At 53.0% G+C, this 17,423-nt stretch overlaps 1 protein-coding gene across 1 annotated transcript in view; it reads left to right on the top strand.

The window, feature by feature from the left end:
- The window catches only part of FSTL4 (follistatin like 4), a 209,270-nt gene that overhangs the window by 83,592 nt on the left and 108,255 nt on the right, over positions 1-17,423 (top strand). Inside the window, exons 4-5 of the mRNA XM_042955606.1 lie at positions 724-917; positions 4,795-4,918. Coding sequence (XP_042811540.1) covers positions 724-917; positions 4,795-4,918 — 318 coding nt within the window. The remainder of the gene's footprint in view (positions 1-723; positions 918-4,794; positions 4,919-17,423) is intronic.

Raw genomic sequence — 17,423 nt, 5'->3', positions numbered from 1 at the left:
TGGGCCCGTCCCCAACAAGATAAACTACATCCTGTCACAGTGCATCACAGGCCTCATTTGCCAGAACACCGTGTGGTTCTGATGCCGTTCAGCAAGCATGCCTGAGATACAAGACCTAAGAGTCATGGGCCGTGTGCTTCAGTTTTAATTTCTTAAAGCTCCCTTTTGTTTCTTGGTCATAGATTGTGTACACATGTTTGTTCTGAAGTAATCCAGCTCTGGGAATGTACCTAATTAACTTAAGCAGGGGCTTATTAGTCCTGTTAACTAAAATTCCCTAATCTATGAGGCCAAGTATTCAAAAGCAGCCTTTAAGGTAGGATTAAGGCAAAGACGAGCTATTACAAAATAGAACTGGGGCCGGTTTTCCTAAATCCGCTGTGGGGCTGCCGCTGTGAATTGCCCTAGCCCTGCTCCCCCGTTGTATCTGGCACGGTTGCTCCGTGTCTGGCATATAATAGGTGTTCAATAAATATTTGTGGGATGAGCAGACCGGCTCCTTCTAAGCATGGGTATCCTGCGAAGCATATATTCAGTGCTTCACTGAACCCGTATATCGATGAGATGGATTGGCAGGCCGATGGACAGACAGGCCCCATGTACTCCAGGTGCGGCCTGCACTGCCCATGCTAAATGCCCAAGACCCCCAGTGAGTGGGAGGGACAAGATTCTCTCGAGACCAACGGAGGAGCCTGGCTGCAGTAACCTCATGCTGTCTTCCAGATGACCCGTGCACCATGGCCGACTATGCCCGCCTGAAGAATGTCCTTCTGGTGCTCCAGGCCCGCCGCCGGCCACTCCCAGATGGGGACAGCCGACAAGACCCTGCCTCTCAGAAGCGCCTCCTGGTGGAATCTCTATTTGCGGACTTGGATGCAGATGGTGACGGCCACCTCAGCAGCTCGGAACTGGCTCAGGTAGGTACAGCGTATGCTGAAAAACCGAATTACGGAAGAGTCCGGTTTCCTATGCAGTGTGCAGATAAAGAGAACCGGGGAGGCCCATATGAGCACAGTCGTTCATAACTGCCTCTGTAACAGGACACTTCGGAGGCCTCTCTCCTGCAACAGCAGCCTTTCCCCTGGGAGTCGGAGAGCTTGCGTTCAGTGCCTCTGAGAATCTCTCAGTGTTTTCCCACCCGCCACCTTCAGCCAATATTTACAAACAAGCTTCGAAACGCTCTCAGCTAGCTGGCAAAATACATACTTCCGAGGGGCTAGCCTCGAATGTTTTCATCAGGAAATAAGTCTTCTCTTCTTGGAATCCTCTACTTTGCTTAGCGGGAACGTTGAAAGGAAATAAGTCTCGCTTCCACCAAGCAGCTTGGGGGCTCTTTTTTTTTTTAACAGGATAAAAGTGGCTTTTATTTTTTAGTTTGTTAATTTGTTTTGAGAGAGAGAGAGAATGGGAGAGGGGCAGAGGGAAAGGGAGAGAGAGAATCCCAAGCAGGCTGCACCCTGTCAGTGCAAAGCCCGGCAGGGGGCTCCATGCCAGGAGCTGTGAGATCATGACCTGAGGCGAAATCAAGAGTCAGATGCTTAACCGACTGAGCCACCCAGGCGCCCCCAGGACCTCGCCATTCTGTAGGGCCCGACCTGCTTTGCTTTGCAGGAAGCCCTGCCTCCCTCCGCAAGCACAGCACACATGTCCCTTTCTCCAGCTCCGAGGTGGTGCCCGGGCAGTTATTGTCTGCAGCAGAAAGTGAAGGAGTAACGCAGAGCACCAGCCCCTGCCAGCTGCTGAGAGGGCCTCTAGGATGCTGGTGGCAGACAGGCAGGCCAGGTAGGCCAGAAGGGCCTGCGTTCCTACTCCCGCTCTGCTGGTCTCCCTCGAAGGGCCTGGAGCCTCACCGGGCAGGTGCAGAGATATGCAAGGAGGGTGAGGTCAGCCTCTGCATGTAGGCTGGTGGGGCGGGGGCAGCTGTTCCTCAGAGCCCACAGAGTGCCCACCTGGAGGACAGACAATATAGATGAGTCCCCACCTTCGATACCACTTTAAAGACATCCTTCACACGGCACAATGACCTTATCAAAGCTGTGGCCAGGTCACTAGGAAGAACTGGGCTGCAGACTGCCCTGGCACTCTGTGTGCATCCACTGTGTGCATGGCAGTAAGCAAGGCCCTTTACTAATGACATAAGAAACATAAGAGAGTCCCTTTCTGTGCTGTGTAGTAGCTAGGAACTCAGACATTCTGGTCAAGCTTCCTGAGTTCAAGCCTTGCCTCCCGTATCCACTAGCTAGTGGTTCTTAGGAGAAAACCTCACCTCTCTGGGCTTCTGTTTCTTGTCCATGACCATCACAGCATCAGCAGGTGGATGAAAGGAGCTAAGGCGTGTGAAGTGTTCAACATGGTGCCTAGCACATGGTATCCTCTCGGTAGGTGATAGGTGCTCAACATCCATGCCATCATCACTGCCTTTGTTATTATCATTTCCCCCTTCAACCTTTTGGCCATCCTCTAAGCTGGGAGGTACTCCTGTTATCCCCACTCTACAGATATTTTTAGATGAGGAAACCAAGGTTCCAAGAAATCAAGTAACTTGCCTGAGTTGTGGTCACTGTCAAGAACATGATGAACTCAGGCAAAACCCAGGTGGGCTGGGGCAGCTGGGTGGCCCAGTCAGTGAAGCATCTGACTTCAGCTCGGGTCATCATCTCATGGTTCGTGAGTTCAAGTCCCTCATCGGGTGAGCACGAGTCCTGCTTCCCCGCCCCCCCTCTGCCCCTCATGAGATTCATTCTCTCTCTCTCTCTCTCTCTCTCTCTCTCTCTCTCTCTCTCTCTCTCTCTCTCTCTCTTCCCTTCACTCACTTGTGCCCTCTCTCTCTCAAAAAAAAAAAAAAAAACAAACCCAGGTGGGCTGATGCATATGCACCTGCTCTCCTCACAGCATGAGGGTCTCCCTGGGGGAGAATGGCTCCCACAAGAAGGCTCCACTTTGTTCTCCTAAGGTCTGTGAGGCCAGCAGGTGCCCACAAAACCCAAGTACAGAGCAGTCACCTGGAGGCTTTGCCACTCAGGGTCCCCCTCTCAAGGCCCTCTACTCCAGCCAGTCCAGAGGCTGTTTGCAGAGAGTACGTTGGGAAGCAGATTGTAAGGCACTTGCAAAACCCTGCTATGCTCACTCTCCTGGGCAACACGTGCTGGTCCATCCGTATGTAGCCTGTCTCCCAGGAGGCTTGCGGCCCACGGCCTCCCAGGCACACACCATCCCAGCCCTGCCAGCCATCATGTGACTATCTCCGGGAGTACTCGGCTCCCAGCTATGGCTAAGACCCCAAGGAGCAGGGCCAGCCACCCACAGATGACCTGAGCCACTCTGGGAAAAGCCCAGGTCCTGTCAGTTACAGTTACCTTACAAGAACAACCATCTGGCAGTTCCCTGCACTACTGGCCATTCAGGGAGCACTGAGAACAGGTGGATTTGGCTTGTCTTAGACAGAAGCGCCTGTGAGCTCTCGCCGCCCCAGCCCCATGTGGCTCCCAGGTGGCTGAGAAGTAAACAGAACCTTCCTAGGCATGTTGCTCTAACCTGGCAGGCACATGCCCCGAGGCACCTGAAGCCGTTAACAAGTATGGTAATCGGATTATGATTTCCTCTTTAAAACTTAATGTATTTAAAGTCCATTTCATAAAACTGCCAAGCAGAGCCCAGCTAAAGTGGGCCTTTCCTTGACACTGAATCAAAGGTGTTAGGGAAAAACTTGTCAGTCCTATGAAAAGTTAATCAATTTCCAATGTAGAAATAGACAAGGGGAAATTTCCATCTTTGGAAGATTGATTTCCGGCGTTCTGGTTGATCTCCCTTTTATTGAACACTTACTTGCTAGGTGAAGGGTCATTTTTTTTTAACGTTATCACATTAAATTGCCTTTAACGTAGCAGGTCAAGCTAAAACTGTTAAATAAAGAGAAAATGTCTCTGTCCCCCTCTCCCCACAAAATAAAATGAAATCACTTCCTTTCTTCTGAGATTTCGTTCTCAGCATTTTCCTTGCAAGACTTTAGTCCCGGAAAACCCAGCCTCTGGCTCCAGCTGTGTGAGGGTACCTGGAATTTCCACCCTTAGTCACCTTTTGGCACCTGGCTGGTCATGCTGGCGAGGCCATGGCCAGAGAAAAGTTCATAAAGGCCCATCCGCAGCACCATGCCAGAATGCCAAAGGCAGACGTTTGTGCCCCTGGCAGAATGAGGCAGTCAGAGCCATGGAGCTCAGGCCAAGTCAGTAGAATGGCAGCTGCCCCTTTCTGGGGGGACGGGTGCTGTGACTAGCAGGTGCTGCCCTGAGATCCGTGAGGGCTTTTGGAGTGTGGAGGTCAGGCAGGCATGCACTGATGGAGAAGTGACCTTCCAGCTCTACGAAACTAGGAGCCTGAGGGACCTCGGCTGCGCTCAGCCACCGTTTCTTTGCTGAGTTAATCTGATCAGGCCCCTTCTCCTCCCTGTTTCCCCATCTGTAGCATGAAGGGGTAGACCAGGACCTGCAAAGATCATTCCCAACTGAGACCGTCTGGGATCTGTCCACCTGAACCCTCATCCCAACTCTGACCCGACCATTGCGTGACCCTGGGAAAGTCCCTGCCCTCCCTGAGCCTCAGTTTTCTCATCTATAGAATGAGAGGGTGAGGCAAGACAAAACCAAAGAGCTTTGGGTGCTCCCCATGGCCCACTGAGCTGTCACTGGAGTCTTCACCCCTCCCTTGGGCGGTGACCACAGCCCCTCTTGGCTCCAGCCATGCCCACAGCCCTGAACTCACTCCCTGCTCTGGCCTCATCCCTTTCCTCACCCACAGCACGTGCTGAAGGAGCAGGACCTGGAGGAGGGCTTCCTGGGATGCTCACCGGGCGACCTCCTCCGATTTGATGACTACAACAACGATGGCTCCCTGACCCTCCACGAGCTCTACACAGCTTTCCGTAAGTCAGCCCCAATGAGGGGTGTGTGCGCGAATGGGCTTGTTTCCACAGGCGGGCTTGCGCCTCCCGCTTGCGGGGCTCTGGAGTCTGTCGTCGGTTGTCTCCATCATTGGTTTCTTTCATACGTGAAATCAGTTGAATTTGTTTTGCAACAAGCCTGAGCTTTAAGAAAAGGGTAAAGGAGCGTGGGTGGGAAGAGGGAACGCGCGATCTGTTCCTTTTGGGTAAAGGCCCTTCTTGATGTCACTGGAGGAACCCAGGACTGTGATTTAAGTGTGGCTGGGAGGGCACTGCCAGATACCCGAGGGAGTCTATGACTCCAGGAGGCAGATTCTGCAGGAGCGTTCTGGAGGCTTGGCCGGGCAGGAGGAATGAGCTCCGGTAGAGAGCTCACAGAATTCAGCAGGGAGGAGAGGGGAGGGCAGTGCTGACCCCAAACTTGAGACAAGAAGGAACATTCTTGGCCTCAAAGAGATGGAACCCCTTTATGTTTCTTAAACATTCAGCCCCTGCTTAAAGCAGGTGATATGTGCATCCTGTGTGAGACACCCTTGGACATGACCTACGAGCTCACTGCTCCTACCAGCATGCCCTAGAATTTGGGGAATAGGTGTGAGACACCCCCTCCCCCCACCCACCGCCAAGGTGCATTGAGTACTCTCAAGCACAGATCCTCACATCCTCTCCCCAGCCTCAACCTCTACCTGGAGTTCGACTTCTCAGAAAAGTATTCCTGCTTCGTGTTGACATTTCGTGCTGTTAATGCAAACATTCACAAGGCCTGAGAAGCAGTCATGATTCACTGGCAGGAAGGGCTCTTGTGGCAGATAGAGGAGGTACTCATATGACATGAGGAGAGAAACGAGTGGGACTCTTCCCTGGGGAAAGTCCATGAGCTTGACACGGGGGCAGAGAGGGCAGGAAAGGTGCCTTTCTGGTTCACAACATCCCTGTTGCCGAGGCTCAAAGTCCAACCCCCAATTACAGGGCTCTGCCTAATGTACTGTGATAGGTACCCATCGTCCTTCTCCCTGCCCACTACTGAAACTCCTATCGACGTACAGTAGTTTATAATAAGGTGCAAATGACTGGTAGGCTTAACCTGCTGTGGGAGGTGTTCGCCTTGTAGAGAAATTTATGCCTTGAAATAAATCTCTACATTTTAGGGGCACCTGGGTGGCTCAGTCAGTTGAGCGTCCGGCTTCGGCTCAGGTCATGATCTCACAGTTTGTGAGTTCGAGCCCCATGTCGGGCTCTGTGCTGACAGCTCAGAGCCCGGATAGAGCCTGTTTCGGATTCTGTGTCTCCCTCTCTCTCTGCTCCTCCCCTGCTCGTGTTCTGTCTGTCTCTCTCTCAAAAATAAATAAACATTAAAAAAAACTTTTTTAATAAATAAATCTCTATATTTTAGAATGTGTGGCAATATCAGCAACTCCCTAGACCTAGCTCATGAGAGCCAATGACTAGATTTTCAGCAATTTTACAGGGAAACACTTGATAGCTTTAAATCAGCCATGGTGGGAGTATCTACACCACAGAAATTCATACCACACAAATGGTACAAAAGGGGGGGCACTTTCTTCCTCTGGAGAGCCAACTGTTAAGCACTGACCTGCACGTCACTGGACAAGACCCTCCCTCCTGTCCTCAGTGTCCCCTCCTACAATATTCTCTCCACCTTCCCCACATAGGGACCCCCTGGTGATTCTAATCTCATAGAACATGAACAAGAAAAGAGCAGATGTCAAGGCAGATGACAGGGAGAGCATCCCTGCATGTCAGGAGAGGAGCAACCAGTGTCCTGGGCACAGCTCTGAGACATTCCCAGCAATGCTTTCTGTGCTCAGGCCTCTCTGCAAAAGATGGGAGGAAGGAAGAGGTCAATGCATAGAGCCAGGGACCCAGACTTGACTTCAGGGACTTGGAGGATGCACCAGGCATCACTACTGAGATGTCCCACGATGACATCATTAACCAGAGAATGGCACCACTTAGAACCATCCTGGTACCTGGTACCGCAGAAGCCTCTGCTCCGTGAGTTCTGTTTCTGAGAATCAGTCGGGGCCAAGGAGAAAACTGGCTTTACTCTTGAAGAAATGCAAGCATGCTGATTGCCCATGATGAAAAAGGCCTCCCTGGCCTCCCTAATGAAGGTCATTATAAACATGAGCTACCTGTGGAAAAGGAGGGATGTCATTACTTCACCTCCAGCCATATGTCTCATGCAGAGCAATGTGGGATGTGTTTCCTTCGTTCCTGGATTATTATTTGAAAAGCTTTATAATCATCATTTTTAAAGCAAATTAGAATCTGCTGTTGCCTTGGACTTGTTTTGAACCAGGCAGCCAAACCATTCATCACAGCCCAGGCCCAAAAATAGATATGCAATAAAATGTAAACTCACAGCCATTAAGGAAGCCACAAAATGAGTTAACCCAGCCATAAAGGCCTGACATGCGGCCACTCGGAGCATGAGGCATCAATGGTTTTTCAAAGTCATAGGGACTCTATATGAAATTCCCATAGCTGTGGGAATGAATTTATGGTTCAGTGAATGTTAAATAGGTAATTGAAATGAGACATATAGGTACAACTTATTACCCAGAAATCAATGGACATTAAAGAAACCTCACTAAAACTAAGAAAGTAATATCTCAAGCACTTCAGCAACAACATTTTGGATTTAAGTTAAAAACTGGAGCCAATGGGCTGGCATGGGTTGAGACTTTGACATTATATTTTTCTTTTTTTGCCAGGGTCCTTGGGCACCAGGCAGGACGGGGTCTGTGGGGTACCTCCTGGCAAGACTTGGCCACTCTGTTAAAGGATGGGTCTGCAGGACCTCTGCCTGAGAAGGGGGTTGTATTAAGTTTTTGGTGTTGTGTTGCGCAGTGGGTTGGTGGAGGGGGGCGGGGTCTCCTAAATTGCATCTTCTCATGCAGCTGGCTTAGCTCAGGCTGGGCCGGTGTGTGCCATTGTCTGCAGCTGGCTGGGGGCATTGCCAGAAACCCCAAGGCTGGCAGCTGCCGTGCTCCGCTGAGCTGGTTCATGCTGGGGCTGCACCCTCTTCCTGTCTCTGCGGAACAGGTGACCCCTCCCAGGGAGGAGGGCAGAGGCCAGGTACCTCAGCCATGGGAGTCAGTCCTGTGCCTGACTGTCAGATGGAGCTAAATCTCCTACTCATCCGTCTCTGTACACTGGCGGGCGTGAAATATAAGGGTGGCCTCCCTCTCTTTCTCCATCTATCACCTGAACATTCTCTCCGAGTGGCTTTTGGCTTTCCATATCATGGCCTGATCTCGGAACTAAGGGTACAGTGTTCTCTCGCCACGTGCCCTCCACCCTCCCCAGCACCACCACCCCCTCCCCCTCCCCGGCCACACCGGCCGCAGAGCCACTGCTCCTCTCCTTGAGGCAGAGGCCCAGGCCCCAGGGTCCTTGGTGAGCAAGATGTCCATGCATCACAATAAATTAATCTCAAAGTTGCTTGTTTAAAAAGCTTTCCAATAATGCATGTTTCTGCACTTTTCTGAACGTTTAGATTGGGATCATGGGGAAAACATATTGTTTAAATGGGGATTTTTCTTTCGCTTTCAATTCTTTACAAGCTTCTTCTGCTTTTTGGAAAGATACTTGTCCTTTTCATTGATCCTGTGAGGGCGACGTGTCGGCTGGGAAGGAAAGGTTTGAGCGGCGAGCCTGGCAGGATGCAGGGCTTCACATGCTAATGTTCTGGGGTCACAGATGCACCATGTCACGGAGGAGAACTGCAGGGAGAGGCCTGTGTGGGAGCAGGACACCCTCCCTGCACTCCAGGCAAGCAAGACAGAACACAGTGGTTTCATCAGATTATCACACTACCTCTGTATCCAGGGCAACTCTGTGAAACAGAGGAGATGGTCACCTGGCGAATTTACCGCTGCGTTTCTGCTGTCACTGCTACAAAATGGAAGGAAGGTGCAGCTTTACCTTCCATGCTCTCATCCTCTGGAAAAAGGGGTGCCCGGCACAGGCCTGACACCGTGTCAGACACGGTACGTCAGGCAGCCCTCAAGCCAGCCTGTGCTGGGCACGGTGCTAAAGCTAAACACCCAAATCCATCTGGCTCCTTATCTGTGTAAGGGGAGTTCAGGCTCGCTTCACAGGGTGAGAATGCCGCTTTACCCTCCTCCATTTGGTCCCTGAGTTTTCAGTCGTGAGTAGCATCATTTCAGAGAGCAAAACTTTATCTCTTTCATTCTTGGCTTTGGAGAGCAAGAGATACGTGTGCACGGGCCTCAGTGCCGGTGGAGGCCAAGACCACTGTTGACATGACACCCTTAACCCCAAATGGAGAAACTGGTTGCCTCACAGAGGACTTGCAAATCACGTGTCCAAAAAATCGGATTCACTGCCCTTGGTCCCTCCTGCACTCAAGGGTATAAAATAGCTAACCTGGCTCGGCCAAAGGAGGAATTGACAATCGGGAGACAAGAGGGGCTGAGAGGTGTCCCTCCCAAGGACAGAAGTGAGGGTGCTTTCTCCTCCCCTCAGGCATAGAGAGACGGCCTCCATGTGAGCTTGCTATGTGCCCCTGAAGCCAAAGCCAGTGTGCCATCTGAATGATTTTGCTTGTTAACAACACTGGAGTTAATAGTGGATTCTTAACATCGAGTCCTATAAAATGACACCTCACATTAATCATGTGTCAGCACTGTGTATTATGACCCAGTTTTACAGATGAAGAGACAAAAACTCAGCGAACTTATGTGGCTAACCCATAGTCACACAGCAGAACCATGATTGAACGCAAATATCTAGTTCCAGAAACTCCTCGTGCATTTCAACACACTTTACGACTCATCGGCATTCTCCAGTAACGAGAGTCTCACTGTCCCCACAGCGTGTTTCCCTAAATTTCACGTCTCAGCTCACTGCTCTCCTCCTCTAGGAAGTCTTCCTCGGTTTCTCTTCCTTCCACAGAGCCCCACACATCTTCCTGTGTGTGCTCACATCCCTGAGTTCACCTCTCCACAGTAACAAGGCTGTGGCCTGATGGTTCAGTGTCAAAGCTGGTTCAAATCCTCCTTCCGCCGCTTACTAGCTACATGAACTTGAACAATCCTTTACCAGAACTAAACCTGAGCTTCACGTTGCTCGTCTGTAAAATGGCTTCATGACCATCACAGTCGTGTACTCAGCACTAGTAAATGCTAAGTGCTGAGTAATCATGAACCAAGTAGGTCAGGGACGGACGTGAAGATTTTTGCGTGTTTTCCCCGCAGCCCCCACTGCTCCCAGCCCCGTCACCCTGTGCCGTTGTCATTATTATCCTTCCCCAAATTAGTGTATAGGCTCCAGGATGCCAGAGGCTATTTTGCTCCCCATGCCTATCATGGGGTCTGGCACCCAGGAAACCCTTGGCCCATGTTTGTTTACTGAGGGGATGAAGCAGACCTCTCTGCTTGCCAGAGGTCCAAACACAGTGTAACTGTCACTAAAGGTCCCAGAGGGTCTTTGCACGTCTCCAGGGGAACAGAGGAAGCACCTTGTTGGAGCCCCACAGCCAGAACCCCCACTGAGGAAGCACCGGCCAGGTTGGACCCAGCCAGCAAGGGCACCCCTGTGGCTTCCCTAGCAGCCCCAGACATCTCTGATCACCTGCATGAGTGACCGGGGTGGGAGGTGAGCCCTGATGCCCACATGGGCCTAATGTTTCCTTAATGAAGACGAAAGCTGCTTGTCCCATAAAGCTCCCATCCTGCTCCTGGGGCCACTAATTGGCCATTCAGCCCTCCTCAGGATAAGTGTTCTGTTAGGCTGTTAGGCTACCTGCCCGCTGCTTAATTATCTCTACCTCTGACAACTGTGTGTGGAGATAAGGGCTCCCGCTCAGGGCTGCCATGGAAGGAGCCTACAGCCCACACCCCCACCCCCACCCCCCTCACACCCTGGCTGTGAGAGGACCAGGCACAGGCCCTCTGGCTCCTGCCATTCCCACCAGGAGAGTGGCTCTCATCTCTGTGCAAATCCATGTACCTTGGGACTTAATTCATCAGCATACAACATGGGGTTGTACTTCCTCTGAGTGTAGCTCCTGGGAACCTGAAGGACCCGCCAGCTCAGCCCCGGCTGGGCCCCCAGGGCCACCTCCCTCCCTCCTGAGGCCACATCACAATGGCAAAGGCAACACCCACATAGCATGCCCTCCTGAAAACTGGAGACCCTGGCCTCTCGAGGAACCGCCCCCGCCTCCCCGAAGCTGGGCCCTGGCAGAATAGGAGGGCAGGCCTCTTGAGCAAAACCCCTGAGCACAGACACCCAAGCTCCCTGACTCAGGTCAATGCCAAAAATATCAAAGGAAGCAATACTATGACTGGATCACTGTGGGAAGACAGGGCAAGTGTGCCCTGAAGCTGGTGTGGGCCGGGCTCCAGGAAAGGAGGGACAGCACCTGGGCCGGGGGTGCAGGCCTACTCTCTCCACTCAGGCACAGTTGGAGGGCAGTGCCCATGTAAGGAGCAGGCCAGCTGACTGGAACATTTCAGGGGCACCAGGCCAGGGCAGGAAGACCACACATGGGGACAGGTTCAGAAGCAGAGACCAGAAGGGGAAGGAGGAGGAAAGCATCAGGTCGGGAAACATGCACAGAGCCTGCTCTTTGGCAGGCAACATAGCTGTGAGCGGGCCTTGCCCGCAGGGAGCTTGCAGGCTGGCACACGGCAAATAAAGTAGGAGCCGGGACAGGAGAGAGGCCACCTGCCCTGGATCTGTGCAAGCCTCTTGAGCCGGCGCCCGGCCTGTGAGGCACCTGCAGGTGTGCTGGCCCAGCAAGTCCCCAGGGAGGATCCTGAGTATCAGCTAGAGCCATGCACTCAGCCCTGGAAAACCCCTGTGGCCACTAGAGCCTTCTAGTTTCCACTAATGATGGTCAGGACAGAAAAGCAAGCAGGGCTGCTGTGTAAGGAGCTGCCCCAGTGCCTGAGCTCTGTCCTCCCAGGTGCCTCTTCTCAGGGGGCACATGAGCAGCCCTCCCTCTGCCCCAGCTGTGCCCAAAAAGCCATCGGCAGCTGCTGGGCTGGGAGCGATGCTCAGTGAGTGCCTCCTCCCTGGGGAGCAGGGCTGGTGGAATGGGGACCCCCGTACATCTACCAGGGCTCTGGGGTGGGGCCATCTCGCCCTCATCATGCCATGGAAGAGTCGGCTCTGAATCAGAACTGCTGTTTGCTGGCCAATTTCTGCCTCTTGGGAGTTTTGAACCCAGACGCCTCTTGCTCAGGTTTGCTCCTACCAGTTGCATTGTCGGCCTGCAGTTTCCCGCATTGTCTGGAGCTGAGTCTTCAAGCACTTTCCATTTTTAAAGATCTCAGCTGGAAGCTGTCAATGGCCTCAGTGCAGAGCAATTGAATAGTAGAAAATGAACTAATTACAGGTTGTTATTGAAAATCTATTATATACAAATTGCAAAGAAAACTCATTAAAACATGATACTTTGGTGCTTTAAAAAAAAACAAACCCTCCTCTTGGAGGAAGATGCAGGGGCAAGATGGCTGGATACATGTTCCTCATGTCCCAGAGTAACAATTCCCAGCAGGTCTGCAGATCAGGCTCTGGCCTCCTGTCACACAGCCCAGCCTGACATTAGGCACTACAGAGAAACCTGAAATTTTGCATGGTACAGAGAGTTCTCTGAATGTTAGTAAATATTCAGAAATGGCTGCAGAGGAAACAAAGAATTTCATTACAAAGATATAAAATGAGAACAATTTTAATGTCAGCTTCTTACCAGGATAGCACCCTATCGTCCTCATAAATGTCACTGTTTGTACAAAGCATTTGCAAGGACTTCAAAGGACTTCAACATGCAATTAAGCACTCAAGGTCACATTACCGATTTCTAAGCTTGCTCCATGGCACTGGAGTGTGGAGAAGCCTAGGGATGTGTGTGAATGGCTGAGCCGCCCAGAGCCTGGATCTCAAAGTGGCTCCTTGGATGCCGAGGCCTCTTCCCAGGCTCCAGGCAAGGGCCCAGATAGCAAGCTGAGGCCAATGCAGGGGTGCATCCCAGCCTGCTGCCTCCTGGGCCTGCCATCCGCGCCGGAGTCTCAGTGTGGGGGTGGCCCGGGTGGCAGGTGTAAGCTCTCTTAACACTCAGGGACCCTTAGTGCTCTGAGGTGTGGAGAAGGCTCACCCCCTGTGTTTCTGAAAAAAGGGCTCTCCCCAAGGCTGTACACTTGGAGCACAAATCCCTTGGCCTCTGCCTCTGGCTTCCCTTCTCTCTAGCCGCCTGTTTTCAGGCTCTGTGATGATGCTCCTCAAAACCCTTTATCACCACCACTATGCAGGCCCAGCTCATGAGCCATGCTGGGGAGTGGAGGGGCGCATGAGGGCTCTGCTCACACGTGCATAGTGACTGAGTGCATCAGCAGCATGTGGCCCACACTCAGGCGTGGGATTACTCACAAGCCCCAGCACCAGGGTGGCTCCTGGCAGGACGTAGCTGGAGAATTAGGCCCTGGTGACAGGCAGGACCTGGAGAGACAGAGAGAGGTGTCTTCTTCCGGGAGAGGAAAAAAGGGCAGGAGATGCCCAAGCTGCTGCTGACTACCAGAAGCAGGCCTTCAAGTGGCAACCGAAGGGCTAGTTGGAGACCTCAGACCACAGCCAGTGACCCACCTTGGGTCTCTTCTGCGTCAGCAACACCCGCTGGCTTGTTGGTCCCTACCTTACGGTGACTGTTACTCATCAACCCTCCAGCCCCAAAGGCTGACCGTGCCTCGTCCTGGCCCAGGGCCCAGCCCCTCCCAGGTTCTCCCTCTGGGCAGGAAAGATGGTAAACAGTTGAAATATGGGCAGACACCAAAAGACCAAAAGCTCCTGAGCAAAGGTCGCAGCAGGAGGGTCAGGACAGCCACAAACCCAGGAGGCAGAAGAGAGGGAAGGAAAGGAAGGGCTGCATCTGAGAGAAGGTGAAGTTGTTGCCTGAGGCATTTTGTTCCAGCTGGAGAACAAGGCAGGAGCAAGAGAGAGAGGAGCCTGGAGCTTTCCAGAAGGTGGATGTTCAGCCTGGTATATAGTAGGTGCTTGATAAACATTCGCGGAAAGGATTAAAGACCATGATGGATTTGTTTGTTTGTTTTACTGGTAATAAAGAGAAAAGGTTTAGAGTGGTTGTAGCAGTTCCCAGACAGGTGGTAGAGGCCATCCTATCCCCCACACCTGGTTAGCTGCCCACAACTCCACAGTGGTGGTGGGTTGGCAGAGAAAAGAGATAGGCTGTGTGATCTGCAGCCCCTCCCTCAGTCTGGAAGGCCCCCACTCGTGCTCCCTTCCACTCACTGCTGTCCTGATGGGACTTGTCTCTCCCCAAAAGCTAGCCTTCCCCCTGACCGTGCCAAGCCACCTTCAGATCCCCTTATAACTCTGGCATCTGACAAACCCTCACCAAATGCCTCCCAGAGGCTCCCAGGCTAGACACTGTAAGGGGTCCCAGGGCCAAAGGGGGGACTGGGATTTAAACGCTCTTTGCAGTAAATCAGGAACAGGGGAGGTGTTGTCCACTGAAGAAGGAGGACACGTTCCGATTCTGGGTAGATGGCAAGTCTGCTGACAACCATCTGCTCAGAGCCCCGAGTTCCTGTTCTGGCTCTCACAGGGTTTGGTAGGGTGCTGGGGGCTGCAGACCTGGGCCTCTGCTTAGGAAGGCTGCTGCCGTCGTTGGCCCGGTGGGATCCAGGTTGGTACTGGGACGAGCAAACATGCATAACTAGTTGGTTAAACTTGGGCTGGACTCAGCAGGGGCACGGGAAGGAAAATCAGTTTCGTTCTCATCTGTGCAGACTCTCCCGTGAATCCCAAAGTTTTTGTTGCCTGTGGGGCTGAGGTTGGGGATGAGCTAGGACCACCCCCATGTGTGGCTGCCACACAAAGCAGCCTTACTGTCGCCCTTTAAAACATGGGGCTACTTGGCCACGGTTTCCCACGTCCAGCTTTGGCCGGGATTCTAGTCATCTGGCACCGTCCCTTTCCTTGTCCAGCTCCACACTTGTGATCTGCCCAGGGAAGGTGGGAAGGAGCCTGGTGTGTGAGCTGCCCCAGGCAGCCGGCAAGCTGGGCCCTTAGAGAACTATTTTTCTCCAGATGGCATGGGCGTTTTGTCTTCAGACAGGTGCTTCGGGCGCAACAACTGTTTGTACACTTGTCGGGATTGCAAATCGCATCCGGGTGGGACGGAAATGGGGCCCAAAGGACTCCACCCCCTCCATGGGTAGCAGGAGGGGTAGTGCGGGCTGGCAGGTGGCTCATCAGAGTAGCTACTCTGGGTTCTCTTGTCTTCCCAAAAGCTCTCAAGCCCTCCAGACAGGGCCATTCCTGAGCTGAGTGCTGGCCACATGCCAGACATTGCACCAGGCACCTGGCAGGTCTCCCTCCTCATCCCCTGAGTCCTAAAGGTGAGGAAACTGAGGCCCAGGGAGACTGAGGCCTGCCAACTCCAGGGTGCTGGCTACACGCCCTGCTGTAACCGGGACCCTTTGGAGTCTCCATTTCTTCCCCTAGAGACCCAGTTCCGGAGAGACCACAGTCATCTGTGACTGAGGGGGAGGACAGAGTGCGGGATCACTGAGGCAAAACCCTCTCTGAAGGCCTTCACCTTGTGCTGTTACAGAGGCCAAGGTCTCTGCACCTGCATGCCCAGTGTGGGTCCCCACATCCAAGCCCGTGTGCCGCAGGTGTTTCAGACACATTGACCCAGATCCCTTAGGACCAGTGAGCTTTAGCTCTGCAGGGAAACAGGACCCCCAGGAGCCTCCCTGTCACACAGAACAGGCATCCCCATGCTCCCTGAGTGATCAGGTCCCCCATGGAGGGATGTTTTCCTCTTAAACACAAAGCCCACCGAACACCCATCCCTTCTCAGCTCTCACAGATAAATGCACTCCCAGAGACTCCTCTTTTTAGCCCCATCCAGCCCTAGCGTTGGTCCCAACTTCAAAAGTCCGCCTCTGTGCAACAATGCTTAGAAATGCGCTGACACTTGACAGCAGGTTCAAAGTCAGGGAGAGGACAGCTTGGAAACAGGAGTCGCACGGTGCCTTTCGTGTGTGTTCAGACCGCCCCTCCTTCAGGGAAACTGGCTGACAGGCCACGGAAGGCTGACAGCCAAGGAGCCGCTGGCAGGAAGCTCCAGGCTGAGTACTCTCCGGCCAGTGGCACATCGGTCCACCTGGAGGGGGTGCCATCGCTCAGGACACGGGGCATGGGGGGAACTGAACAGGTCCATGGAGGCCACCCATGGCCAGCTCAGATGTGACAAATGAGAGTGGGTCGAGAGCTGGACCCAGAGGAACCAGAGATCAAACAAGGGCATCAGGAAAGTTCCCAAGCTAACTCCTGACACCTGGAGATGCTGAGTGGACAAGTAGACCCAGTGACACTCAGAGTCTCCATGGAGATGGTGGTTGTCTTGTCTGCTGTGCCATGTCCCCACCTGGAGAGAATGGGGTGCATGTGACATGTGGGCTGAATCAGGCATCCTGCCGTGTTGTGACCATGTCTGAAGCTGTCCTCCCAGGGACCCTGGATGATGGAGGGCATGGGCCATATACAGAATCCTCATCCTGCAGAATAGTGCACAGTTGATGGCTAGCACTTCCTGATGGAGCTCAGCTGAAGGAGGCAGAAAATGGGAATGTTCCCCAGCATCAGGGGGTTGGTTGCAAGGAAGATGGGGGTTTGGAAAGAGAGCAGCAGCAGAAACACCTAAAAGGAGCCTTGGAGGCAACCAGTATGCCCTAACCTATGCAAAGATCTGCCCTGTAGATGTTCTGACTGCACCCTACATGGCTCAGAGTTCCGTTCACATTTCCTGGGACCTCAACTTCCCAGCCCCACCGTCACCGAGCACCTCCCTCCCCTGGCTGCCAGTCAAGGATGCGCACACACCTTCCCTGCCAGGAGAGGCAGGGCGGGGGCCAGGGAGACCATCCAGGTGCTGGTGGCATAGTCTTCAAGGCAGCAGCAGTTTCTGCTGGACAGAGAAGTGGTTGTCACCTATACCTAATTGGAGGGGCATGTCAGTGTTCATCCACTTTGGATGTGTTTCTTGCATACTTTAAGTTAACAAGGAAGGTATGGGCTGAGCAGAGCTCCTAAACCCCTGGAGTCAGCTCTCCATCATTCAGAGGCTGATTGCCCACTTTGGATTATTCATGCCCAGACTCCCAGCAGCCTCCCAGCCTCCCTGCCTACCCCCTGCCAGCCACCTCCTGGTTAGATTTCAAAAGCAGCCCTTGAGAAGGGGAAGCAGAGACAGGAGGAAGGAACAGTCACAGCAGCTGGACGTGCTGAGGATTAATGGCTCTGGGCAGTGGAGGTTTTAGATAAGAGGAGGAACCCAGGGTTAAATGGACATAGGAGGAGGGCCGGGCTTATCCAACCATGTGGACCCACCCATCCCTGTGCACTGGTGTGCCTGTTTCCCTTTGAGGTCAGGAGAGGGTTTGGATCTTGCTTGGGGTGAAGGGCA

Source organism: Panthera leo, chromosome A1 (assembly GCF_018350215.1).
Source record: "Panthera leo isolate Ple1 chromosome A1, P.leo_Ple1_pat1.1, whole genome shotgun sequence".
NCBI classification, from domain to species: domain Eukaryota; kingdom Metazoa; phylum Chordata; class Mammalia; order Carnivora; family Felidae; genus Panthera; species Panthera leo.
This window is presented reverse-complemented; position numbering and strand designations above follow the sequence as displayed.